The sequence below is a fragment of the Grus americana genome, chromosome 6, assembly GCF_028858705.1.
Source record: "Grus americana isolate bGruAme1 chromosome 6, bGruAme1.mat, whole genome shotgun sequence".
NCBI lineage: Eukaryota > Metazoa > Chordata > Aves > Gruiformes > Gruidae > Grus > Grus americana.
In genome coordinates this window covers 22,503,569-22,517,154 of record NC_072857.1, presented here as the reverse complement: position 1 = coordinate 22,517,154, position 13,586 = coordinate 22,503,569, and the positions used below count along the sequence as shown (strand labels likewise).

General features: G+C 37.4%; 1 protein-coding gene across 3 annotated transcripts in view; it reads right to left on the bottom strand.

Moving 5' to 3' along the window:
* Positions 1–13,586, bottom strand: part of MYO3B (myosin IIIB) — a 206,688-nt gene that overhangs the window by 153,252 nt on the left and 39,850 nt on the right. For all 3 annotated transcript variants that reach the window (XM_054830464.1, XM_054830465.1, XM_054830466.1), the window contains exon 9: positions 7,512–7,657. In XM_054830464.1, coding sequence (XP_054686439.1) covers positions 7,512–7,657 — 146 coding nt within the window. The remainder of the gene's footprint in view (positions 1–7,511; positions 7,658–13,586) is intronic.

Below are 13,586 nucleotides of genomic sequence, written 5' to 3'. Positions count from 1 at the left end.
ATGACCTCCAGAGGTCCTTTCCAACCTCAGCCATTCTGTGATTCTGTGGAAGACGACATAGCCAAGCACACACACTGACATTTTCAAAAATACATCAATGATTCACTTTCTGTGAAATCAGTGATCCTGAACTCTTTGGAAAAATCAAACACAGAATGGAGGTTAAAAGAATTTTAACAGAAATGAAACATAGAAGTGCTTCTCGGAAATTCCACTAGCTACCTAACAATATATTTGAGGACCTAAATAATTCTGAAAATCTAGATATATTTGACTTGTTAAAGATTATATGAGGAGCCTGTGACCTGCTGAAGAACTAGTAGTGGTCTTCCCAATCTTCAGTCACAGATCTGTATTCTTTTTCACCTATAGACTCTATCCTTGAATCGCTTTGCTATTCATATACCAACCAGGGAGGATCCTGAGGACTTTGTATTTCTGCTCATTAGATATTTCCATAATACTCTTAGATGTAAGATGTCACCTTACATTTTTAGTATTTGGGATTTTCTATAAAAATACAATTGCAAAGCAATGGAAGTCCCATGAAATGTATCAGACAATAAAATAACACATAAAAGTCAAATTATTGCTCAGACAAGTATACATAACTTGTATGGATATCATGATACCCTACAACCATAGGCAGAATGTGGTCTTTTGAAGTAGTTTAGTCACACTGCTGTAACTGCACTTCACATTCGTACTAAGAAATAAACAATACTGTGCTCTGAAACTTGTATACCTGCTGCCAAATTATTAATCATATGACTATATTAAGCATATTCCTTTAATTACTTTAAACACTTCATTTTAAAGAACTACAATTCCATTAATTCTTATGGATTTTGTTTCACAAAAGCAATCAACTCTAATCTTTACTGTCCAACAACACATACTTGTATTTATTGTTCCAAGCAACAGCAGAAAAAGTGTATGCCACATGATATATCAGTCTCATGTCAGTACCAATGCAGATGGCAAAATTACAAAAATGTTGGTAAAGCCAGCTGCAATATGAAAGGCTATGTTAGAAAATGTTAATATTTAAATGTTACCTCCAAAAAATAATGTCCCCACAATGGTTCTTACCTGTTCAGATGGATGAAACTACCTGTAGTACACCAGGTGCTCCACACTGTATACAACAAAGCAAAGTGAAGGTGCAAATATTTTGGCTCCGCTACCTCATATGACTGGCCCACAGTCACACTATCTATTGAAGTGAAACAGGTCTATTCTCTCTCTTGACATGATCATACCTTAAAATTGACAATAACTGAGTACTCTTAAAGAACTTCTTCAGAGGTCATTACCAACATTAAAGATGAAGTCCATGTTTGCACAGAAAGTACAAAGGTAATTATACTGCCTACCTGCAAACTACCAGGAAGTTGGTTCTGCTAGAGGCAGGTCAGCTCCTGAAGCAGTCAAGCATCACTAAATTCAAACCAATAAGCACTCCCAAGAGCTTTATGTCTTAACACAGGTGAAGAACTACACCATTCAATGAGTATTCACAAGCTCAACTCCATCCCGCTCCTGGCTATTTAACATGAATTAATGAAGCACAGTAATTTTTAATGAAATTTCATTTAATTCTCACTTTTTGTGAGTTAGAAAATTAAACAACCATTTCTTATCACCAATCAGTTTTAAAACAAGTGCCTTCTGCTTTCAGAAGAGCAACACTTGCCTGATACAGACATGAGAGGAGAATTGGGTTCAATTTCTGTTAGTGTCAGCTGTCAGTGTAACCTAGAAAATTGCTCTTCATTTATCACCTCCCTGTAAACAGGATTGTAAAGAGAGAGATCCTGAAACAAAGGATCTTTGCAACATGATCCAAAATCCTCACTTTACACTGGTATATACAGCCACCCTTTCCAGACTACAATGTACAATCTTTATCTCCTCTTTGCCACACTACTTTTCATAACCATTACTTTTCAAAATTTTAAATCACTGCTACCTTAAGAGATAGTACTGATATGATGTAACATTTATCACAACATTGTTTGAAGAATTTATGGACCTATTTTACTTTAAAAAGCTTAGGTGTAATAGTATTTGAGAATCTTTTACTTTGTAATATTTTGCCAAAACAGACACACCTAAAGTAGTGGCACCAGATGGAAGAGGTTAAAAGTATTAACTCCCAAATTACCAGCTTTGCTAGGCCACCTTCCCTTCATAATTTAGACCCTTCTGTTGGAGATTTGAAAATATATTCTAGACAGATGACATGTTAACAGAATCATTTCATGGTTCAGTGTCTTCGCAGTATGATTTATCTTTGTCTCTAGGCACTGGAGGTCCCTTTTCAGGAGATTTATGAGTTAGATCCAAGAATTCATTTTGATGAGGGAGAATGTGTGCATCATTGCAAAACAGAACATTAACATTTGCTGTAAGATAATGCTTCCTTCTCATTAGCAGTTTTAAGAATAAGTCTCATGCATGTGGTATCACAACTGTTTCCAAGACACTGCATATTCATATAATAAAATGTTCATGAATGAAAGAAGTTTTTAAAATTTGCATTAGTCCATGAACTTGTATCCCCTTCTCTTCCAAAATCTACATAATACATACAGAAATAAGGTCTAGAAAGCTAGTGTCCAATGAAACATCTGACTTAAAATTTAACTGGTATTTTCTTATTCGCTCCACTTTTGCTATCAGGTATTTGCTGCAGACACTACATTGTCTGTAGGACAAGAAAAATGGTTAAACACTGGAAGATGCTTAAGCATCTGGCCCACAGCTCATATTATCAAAAGTACAAAGTTAATACTCACATACCTTAAAAAACACAGTGTTTGCAAAAGTGCTCAGCATCCAGCATCTCCTGCTGTACAACACTGGTCATGTTTTCAGGGGAGTGTAGCACTGTGGGATCACCTATTTTTCAGGCCTGACTTGAGACGCTTGGTGAATTCACAGAATCATAGAATGGTTTGGGTTGGAAGGGACCTCAAAGATCATCTAGTTCCAACCCCCCTGCTGCAGGCAGGGACACCCTCCACTAGACCACGTTGCCCAAAGCCTCATCCAACCTGGCCTTAAACACTTCCAGGGATGGGGCCTCCACAACCTCTCTGGGCAACCTGTTCCAGTGCCTCACCACTCTAACAGTAAAGAATTTCTTTCTAACATCTAATCTAAATCGACCCTCCTTCAGCTTGAACCCGTTGCCCCTTGTCCTGTCACTACACTCCCTAACATCTTAGGGTCTTATGATGCATCCACAGACATGCTCCTTTGCAAACCTCTAGGCCATTCAACCTGAAGCTTAGTCCATCCCTGGTTCAAGTTATATAGTTCAGATGTGGACCTGTGTTAGTTGGAGGTGTTAAGTTTAACAGAAGCCTTAAGTTTGGGAATAAAGTTTCCTGGCGACTGAAATTTTGAGTATTCTTTGCTGAATATTTAATTTTCTAAAGCAGTGTCACTCTAACCTTCTCTTCCATGGTTATAACTGCTGTATAGAAAGTATAGAGAAGTGTAATTTCTTACCTACTGGAAGAAAATTTAAGCTTTGTAACTAGTACCATCTAAATTTGATAACTTACTTGCTTCTCATTTAGAGAACACAGTGTAGGATGTTTGGCTACTGTTAGCTTTTCCCATTTTCCTGCTTAAATTAGCACAAGAAAACAGTAAAAGCCTAATCCTTCATGTGAGTTCTACACAAGAAGACATCTCCAAAGATCTTGGGGATATGTAACTGCTGTGACTGTTAGTACAAAATCATTCATTTGATGGTTGATTCAAACCCTATAAAGTCAAAGTAAAGACTCACTGATTTCCATCATATTAATTTAAGACTAGCTCCACAGCTCACTAAGTTGAAACTCAATGCCAAGGCTAATGGCACAGTTATTGGCTGTCTATAGAAAAAAAGCCAACGACTAAACTAACATAGAAACAATTTATTCCCTACTTGGGAATGGGAGAGTTCTGTGGAAACACACACGCAGATTTCTGCATCTAGTTTTGGCAATTTTGCCATTACTAACATTTTTAAGTACATTCATGACAACAGATCAGTGCTTGATAATAAAACTTGAAAACTATTGCAGTTTTCTGCTAATGTAAAAAAATCAGCAGCACACAAAACAGAGCAGTCTAGCACACAGAAAGCAGTCTAAATAGAAAGATATGAATCAACTGTAGTCAATAATGTAGGGGAACAAGGAAATAATTCCTGGTAACTCTCTGCCTGAAGGATGTCCAAGTGTCATTTACTGTGAATAGCAATTTCACCTCTTCTTCTCCAAACTAAAGTCACATCAGCCCAATCAACAAAAATTATCCTGGGAGAACACATACAGAAATCAGATACATACAGTAAATCAACAGTCCATTACATTTATTGCTCATTACTTGCAATTTTACACTTCCAGATAAAATGGCGGTGGACTGTGTGGTACCACAGTCAAACCATAACTGTGCAACACACTTTGGTGTCATTTGGTATTAGTGCATTTAGTACATTTAACAATAGCTGAAACCTGATTTGCCAGTTTCACATCAAACCACAAGAAACCACAGCTGAAAGAGGAGCTGTTACCAACAAATTACATTATGTGTATGTCCATCAGAAATTAGAGTATGGGTACATACACAAGGCTGGATTTATATAAGGTTTTATTACTTCCTGACCCAGGTCTTGAAACTACCTCCAGAATCCCAGAATTAGAAGCGTGTGCCTTAGTATTCAGCTCCATTGTACTCCAACATTAATGCGGTTTGAATGGCAAATTACAGTTGTGAGATAATTTCAGAAACTGCTAGCCCCCTGCTAGTGGCCATTTTCCAGGTGAAAGCAAAACCTAGCTGAATGAGTTCTTTCTCCCTATATCCCTCAGGAGCACTAAGCTCCAGATTTCACTTGAGAGCAGTGCTGTCACCATCTGAGAACTGAAAGCAGTCAGCTGAGTGAGCCCTTCCTCCATCTTACCAGATGTGCAGAATTACGTCTTGTTTTAAACGATGGGTGGAGCAGAGCCCATGGTAGGGAAAGCCCAGGCAGGCAGCCTCCTACGGAAAGCAGGAGGTGGCAGGCGCTAGTGGTTACCACCCCTCAGCTGAGACAAGAATTTGAGCCACATGAATACACTGCCTCTCATTCACTCCACGCTAACCTAAGCTATTTGATTGCAGGTATCAGCAGAGCAATTTTAATACATGAAGATCCCCCTGCACAGCACAAATGCCTCTGGAGATGTGACAAATGTTAGTCTCAGTTAAGAAACTTGTTGAGTCCAGAGTCTAACTGTAGTCTCACTGAGCCAAAAACTAGGGCTGAGAGCTTTGGCTCAAATACACAAATAGATGCAGAGGAAGTCTTGGGCAAGTGCTTGAGAAGCGATAATGAAAAACAAAAGAAAAAAGAAAAAAGAAAAAAAAAGAAGGACACAGCAGGGTTCCTTTTCTTTCGATTGGATCTTACAATGACATTAAGTCATGTGAAGGGGAGAAAATAGGGATTGACCGTACCTTTCATCTTCTCATAAGGCAGCTAAGGGTTATCAAATAAAGCTAGAGAGTGGCACACAAATGGAGAGAGTTCTTCCAGTAAAATATAGCCACCTTGTAGGCTTCTTTGCTACTAGATGTTATAATAGGTGAGAATTTCTATTGGATAAACTCAGAGATGATAATCAAGGATACTAACTATGTAAAAATGACCAAATGACTTAACATTTGCATTCATAACTTCAGACACAGATATTATCATGAAAGTAGAAAGTGTAAAGATGTCAGATCCCTAAGCTCAGAGGATTTTGGATTGAACAGTCTCAGAAGGTGAGCTGCAATGCTTCTATACATAGCTGCTTGACCACTCAACAGGCAGTGCTTGGAAGAACCACTTTCAACCTGAGAAAAGCCTCAATGCTCATGTTGAAAGTGCTGTTAGAAATGTGTGAATTGCAGCACAGATATCAGGAACTGCACTAAGATTACTTCTAAACTGTCAAACAACTGTGAGAGGGGAATGCACCTTTTGATCGAATTTACTATCCCTCTGAATTGACTTCACACAAGTACTGGGAGAGAAGCTCTATTTCCTACACCCCAGGCCCTTATGCCATCCAGCACTCATCATAGGCCACTTCACTATGAATGCACAGTTACCAGGAACAGGGTTATAGCTCATAAAATGCAAAGTAGAGGGACTTAAAAATTGCTACCATTCTATTTAGTAAATGTACCCATTATTTAATTCATCAGAGAGCAAAACAAAGGTGAAGTATCTAAGTCATACAGAGATGTTACAACAAATAGGGAAAGAGGTAAACTATAGATAGAAATCAAAGCCTCTATGTGCCCTGTTCTATATACCTTCCCACTGCTTGGTGTTACTTTTGGTATGACTTCTGTCCTTTTAAACTGTTTCGAGCGCTGATAAAATTTATAGATACTGCTTTAGTAATCTGAAGCCTCCCTTACTGCCTTAATTGCCAGGACCTGTTTTACACTTGTACAAAGGCAACAAGATGAATCGCTGCTTCAGTATGAATAATTTTGGAAAGAGTGGTGGCAGTTCGTGTCTGAGCTGGGTAGAAGGAGATAACTATATGACGCAGAACCCAGCACAACTGCATCTGCATATAAATAGACTTAATCAGAAATGCAAATTGCAATCAGAAGAAATTTTAAAAGCCTACGATAACTGTGCAGATAACAAAAGGTCAAACACTTGTATTGCTGAAGGTTTTAAACTGTTATCAGTCAGTGGTGATTCTTTCTTTATGAGCAAAACATGGAAAAGACAAGTATGTGCCAGTCTAATCAATGACAGACAAATTCTTTCTATATTTCTTCTACTATTACAAACTGTTATGTGGTTAAACTCTATTTTACACTGTCAATCTCAACTTATTCAGGAAGACACAACGAAATGAAAACAAAACAAAAGCAAAACCAGACAGCATGAAATAATACAGATAATTTTTATGACTATGCATAGAGGGAATTTCTATCCCTTTTTCATATCCATGTATGACAATCCAAATCTTCACATTTTAACATCCTTGAGTAAATTAAAAAATAAATTATGACTACAGTTTGCTGAAACTGTCAGACTGCTTCATAGCATTGTCAAAATTGTGTGGTAAAACAAGCCTAAGACCCTAGGGGAATAACATTTAAAAACGTTATTCAACAGTTACAAATGTTGGCTTTTTCCTCTTTTGAAACAAATGTTTTCATCGATAGCAGCCAAGAATAGTACTTTTGAAGGGAGGTACCTTAATATTATATGATTTTATATTCTAAGATAAGAATAAATACGTACATCTTTATCATTTCAAGGCGTTCTAAATATAAATTATTGTATAAGTCAGGCTGAAAAAGTCTTTAACGTTACAGCTTTTTAATGTCTTTTCCTATGAGAGTTTCTTAGGATTTGAAGCACAAATGTTTACCAAATATTTCTTTCTCCTTTGACTAGATTGCCTTTGAACAAACTAGTGAGTGAAGACAGCCATCTAGTGCCATACCTTGGAATTTTAAAAAGGGTTTTCACCGGATGCATGTCAAATAAAGGAGGGTCTCCATCCCCCAGTTCAATAGCTGTTATTCCCAAGGACCATACGTCACATCGAGCATCATATGAGTAGTCATACTGTTGTTCACAAGCAATGACCTGTCAGAAAAAAGCAGAGAAAACAACCCTTTAACCTAATGCACAATTCACACCACCCTCGTGTGACATGAAAGTACTTTTTTGAGTCATGTCTAAAATCCTACGTAGCTTTCAAATCCATATCTTTGCCTGTATATCCCAGTTAGGAAAAACCCCACAAAAATGTAACAGTAAATTAGAACTTCTCTTAGGTTTGTCTTCTTTAAAAACAATTCCCTCTTTTTAAAAATACATTAAGCTCCATGAGATGCTTGAAGTATCTATACAAAGAACACTACCGAATTCTGGTTTTGAGAGCACTTCTTACAGAAACCTATTACAATAGCAGAGAACCCTATTGATGTTATTCTTATTAACTTCTATGACTATTCATGAGGATAGACTGATTTGCACAGCTGTTGTTTAGATAAGAATATCCATCAGTCATTTCTGGTTTTTTTTTTTTTTTTTTCAGTTTGTCTCTACTAGATTTGAGTAGTTAAAAAAAATCTTAATTAACATACCATGTACCTTGTCTAAGAAAAACTGAAGTTAACAGGAATCTCTCCTTGGACATCAAAACTGTTTTATATCACAAACTTGATGCACACTTCCAGCTAACCCACTGTTTACATTCTAATCATAAGCTAACTATTCATATAAGCTGGAAACAATTCTGCATCTAAATGTGATATTCAAACTAAAGTTTAAATTTAGGCCTTATCTTTGCAAAGGGATGAGACAAAAATTGCAGCTTCACTGCCTTTTATTCTATCATGATTTGGAATCCTGTTGCAAGTTTGTCTTCCCAAATCTCATCAATTAGATCAACTGCTTTGAAAATTTTTCAGATCCCCACATGTTGCTAGTATCAGCTTCCATGATTTTTCTCATAATTTTAAGTATTGTTAGTAATTTGTACTTAAGATGATAAACAGAATTTCTGATAGCATGACTTAGGGTGGCTGTATCTATGTTCTAGAAGACATTTCTTTTTACTTCTGTATTACTTCTGAGTTCTTGTGTTAGGGCTTCAATTTGGGACAATGCTTTGCAGAGAAGCCAACATGCAAGTCAGCACCCCCAGGTAGCTGCTGGCAGAGCGCCACTCACAGCCTGCTCTAAGAAAACCTTTCCTGGGGAAGCTGCTGATTCCAGCTTAACCTCTTGGTTACTTTCTCCACAAGCTGCACCTAAGAGAGGTGTTCCTGCCTCTGGTAGAGATTCCATCCAACAGGCATCTCTTACTCTGGGACTCATGACCCCATCATACAGCACTCATCATTTATTTTATCAGAAATCAGGGGTGTTGAACATTCTAGTTAAAATAATACCAAAATCTTTGGGGGTTTTTTTGGCAGTAAAGTTGGGCATTAGTTAATTCCTTTGCTATATACCAATAGTTAAGTTCTTTTCCTAGAGCAAATCAGTCCAGAAAAATTAAGACCTTTCCTGAATTATCTATCAATGTTTTGAAATGTGTTGAGATCTCTCTCTTCCTCCTCAATTTTTCCAGGTTAGTATTTCTAACTAAATTTCTTTTCATACTCTACTGACAGTGGTATTTCCCCTTTATTGCTGTAATGTCAAAGAATCTTCTAATAGAGTATTAGACCAGCATTTCTCAATTATTGTCTGAGGAACACTAGTGATCTTTAAGACATGATAAAGTGATCAGCAAAATGCCTGCAAACCATTTGAGAACATACATACACATTCCCCTACACATCAATTATCAAATAAACAGAATGGGGAAAAATGAAAGTAGGCACTGCAAAAGAGGGTTCAGGGATTTCTTTCTCCAACTTGAAGAGGCAAAGTTTCGTTAGTTAATGTGGTGTTTTTCAAAGTTGTCACGCGAGGATCTTTTTCCCACCTCCCTTCTCTTCAACAGAATGTCTTAAGTGAAAGCTCTGAAATATTTCTTAGTTCTTCAAAGAGTTCATTATAGCCTTGATCTCATCCCAGAGATCCCTCTATCTCTTAAAAAAGATGAGTTTTACTGTGCAGTAGATAGATTCTACGCAATGCAAGCAGAGCGCTTTAAACCACCACCCTTATTTCAGAAGCCTATATGATAATTTCATTTCTTTATACTGTGCCTTAGAGAGAGGGAAAGAAATAGAATTTGATGTAAAAACTTGTAAGAAAGTCAGCATGGAGATCCATGAGAGATACTTAAATAATATATTCTAAAGTGGCCATATTTGCTGTTGGGCTGAAGTCTCCTTCATTGCAGTTTTGCTCAGAGATTGACAGGGAAGCTTGTATTTCTTGATTATTTTTGTTTCTTCATACAGTTCCCCAAATCATCTGTATACTCAAGGACACTTCCTCAAAAAAACCCCCAAAACAACACATCAGCTTCCAAGGCCATGACTCCAGCTGCAAGTAGCTTATCCATATGTGACTAATTAAATGCACCGTGTTCTCCTTTTTTTTTTTTTTTAAATACATGAAAAATACTTATCTGCTTGGTTAAAAAGCTGCTAGAGCCCCTCTCCTGGAAGTGACTACCTCAGAAGTTGCCTGTTTCTCATCAGTGTGCTGAGTCCTTTGCAAATATTTGTCTATTTGTTCTCAAACTTTATGACTCGGAGGAATATATTTTCATTTTCAAGGAAAGGAAAAGAAGGACCTGCTCAAGGTCACACTGGACTTCCTCAGCAGTGCTGCAAACATAGCTGGTCTCCCACATTCAAAGACACCACCACTTTTTCCTCTATAAGCACATCACAATTGCTTCTAACTACAGGCTGATGGCAAATCTTACTACCTATCTCAGTCTTCGAAAGTTTAACAAGCAACACTAAAATAATATGAGCATCAGAGGCCTTTGCACTTATAATGGATGGGGAAAAGAAAGTATACTGCAACTGCTGTTTTAAAAAAGAAAAAAAAGTCTTTGAGCTTTTCTCAGCTTCACAATGTACCTACCAAAGAGAAAGAGATGTATAACCCATCTGAGTATGTCTTCTGCTCCACAGCTAACAGCTACACCTCCAGTAAATATGGTACATGGCAGTAAAATGACACTATGGCAAAATACTGGTACTCTAACCAAGGGGAATTAAACACTATCAGATTCTCCTTCATTCTAATATCAGAGCCTGCAGTGATTCTTTCAGAAAAATATTCCCCTTAATCTGCATTCGCTTTGTTTACAAAAATTCAGCCAGTAGACCATGCAACCTAGTACGTTTTAGAGAGTTCGCTTGACTATAGTGAGATCAGCCTCACATAAAACATACAAAATTAACTGCTCTTCTGACACTGAGTATGCAGCACATATATGAATTTAATGATCACTTTAGTTCGAAACAAGTTTTCAGTTTCTGTGGGATTTATTATTAGAATTTACCAATTTATGCACCACTGAGATAAACACAAAGGCCACTCATTTTAATTTTTAAAGCAAGAATCAAATTTTACAGCATTTTCCTTGATGAAAGGTGCACATTGGCAGTTTGCTTTATATGTTGGCTAACAGACAACATTCTACCCTGAAATCTGAAGGAGTTCTCTCAGTCATAGTTTACAAGCTAAGAACTTGCGAATGCCCCAGTCCTCTTTTGCCTTGAAAATTATTGCAACTCCCTGCAGAGCAAAAATCTCTAAAAGCCAAACACAAAAAGGAAAAATGCCATTGATGACTTATCTTTTATTATGTTCCTGTCTCTATCAGGAACTCAAAGACACTTATTTTTTTGGAAACATCTGTCCTTTTCGTACAGAGTTCTGGAGCTGAGAGTGCCTCTCAGCACTGCTGATGCCTGCTTTGCCCAGCGGGGCATGAACACAGAGAGCCCAGAAGAAATTATCTGAAACCGAAGAAAACGCTACTTGCTTTCTCTACCTTCTGCAAAGACATCATCACATCTGTACCTATTTTATATCCAGCAAAATCCTCCTCTGCTTGTACAAGCAAAAAAGAAGAGGTAGTTTGCTTTGCTGTGAACACTATGTTCATGGCAAAGCTTCAGGGGGGTGATGTAGTTAATCTTGAGACTTGCCAGTAAACACCATGGAAAAAGTACTAGGTCTTTCACTTCGGCATGGGCTGGTTATATGCGTGCAGTGGCCCAGGTTGCTAAGGAGACAGGCTGTCACCTTTTGTATTAGTTGTAATTTCATCATGATTTTATGCCCAGCCATACTGCTGTAGGATGGAAAGTGCCTAAACACCACACAGAGAAACAGACAATGTGATGGTACTCGTCAACACTAATTGTGCTGAGGGTCACGCTGGGACAGTGTGAGGTGGGGGAAATTCACTGGTCTGGCAAAGACGGCGCGTAAACAAATTACACTAACTGGAGGGAATTTAGAGAAACCAGTGATTCGGCATTCTGCGTGATTTATCACTTCTATAGAAACACGAAACTTCACAGAGAAGCACAAGATGATTCACACCCTGGCAAGAAGACTTTATATTCAAGGATATAATTCTACCTGTCTGAAATCAATGCAAAGATTTCTTTGAATTTCAGCAAGCCCATAAGTAGATCATAGGTGGATTGAAAAGAAAGAAAACAGGTAATATGGGGAACTAGCTGTTATTTGTTCAGTGATCATACTGACTTGTGGTCAGGGAGGAAGCTATACATATGTTTAGCTGAAATAAAATACATCAAACCCTTTTAAGTTTACCCAGAATAGTAAGAAGTGAACTTACTTTCCTTTTGCCTCAGTATATACAGTGCACGTACAAAGTATAGCTGCAAGCATACACGATACCAGTAACAGCAGTACAGATGTGCTACCTGGAGATGACTGATACACAATTAGTGCTGGTGACCCACCGCAGAAAGGAGTCTGGAGTTAAAAAGGTTGATGCTTGTGAAGAAAGGTGGTGCTGTACTCAGCTGACGTAGCTAACTAAGCAGCTTATGAAGTGTGTGAGCACAATGCTGAAAAGCACTGCGTATGTAAAATGAAGGTGGCACAAAATTGTTACCCTTGCTGCAAGGAGAACAAAATTGCTAGCTATGCAAGTCAAATGAAATAAACCAAATGAACTTCTGTGCTCCACCTGACACTATGTAACCCAACTTAATATTATATTTCCTATGTAGATAAATTAAATATTCTTCTAAGTCCTAAGCACTGAAAACAAAACAAAACAAAAAGTCTTTCATGATAGCATTATCAGCACTGGGGATAGTGAATTATCCAGACCAAAGTAATATCTATCTATCTATCTATCTATCTATCTATCTATCTCTATCCCTCCCTCACTCCCCTCAAGAACATTCACATAATTAAAAGAGTAAATTTGTGATTGAAATTGGCTTCATATTGCTCCATTTCCTTATTTGGATTTCAGGTTCTTATTTATTATCATCATACAAATTTTTCCATGGTGTATCAGAACACACATTTCTTGTTCAAAATGTTACCAAAAATAAAAAGTAATGAATATTTTAAATAATTCTTATGACTAATTATCACAATTAATGTTGATTCATTGAAAATTAATTATGTCAAGTAGTCAACTGTGTTTTAACAGCTGCGAGTAATCAATTTTTATTTTTAACTCACCCAAGTGAAATATTCCTGAGACCATTAGACTGCTCTGGCAGCAGGCTATATTTGTAGGGAAACCTAATACCTTTCATTGGGCCAAATGATACAGTAAGGAAAAACAGATAAGCTTTCAAGCACACAAATCTATTTTGCTTTATACCACGAGACCATCACAGCCTCAACGCTACTAATACTAATGTCACTGACACATTCGATTTCTTACCCACAAATGTACTCCTGAGCAGTAAGGATACACACTACACACCTCACACAGATTTGTTTCTTTCACAAATAAACTGAAAAGTCGGAGGCAACTCCAGCCTCATAACTAAACACATTTCATGTAGGGATCTCAGTGCAGGGCTGTGTGGTACTGCATTTTTCTTCTCTACTGATTTTGGTTTTTTGTTTTGTTTTTTAAATC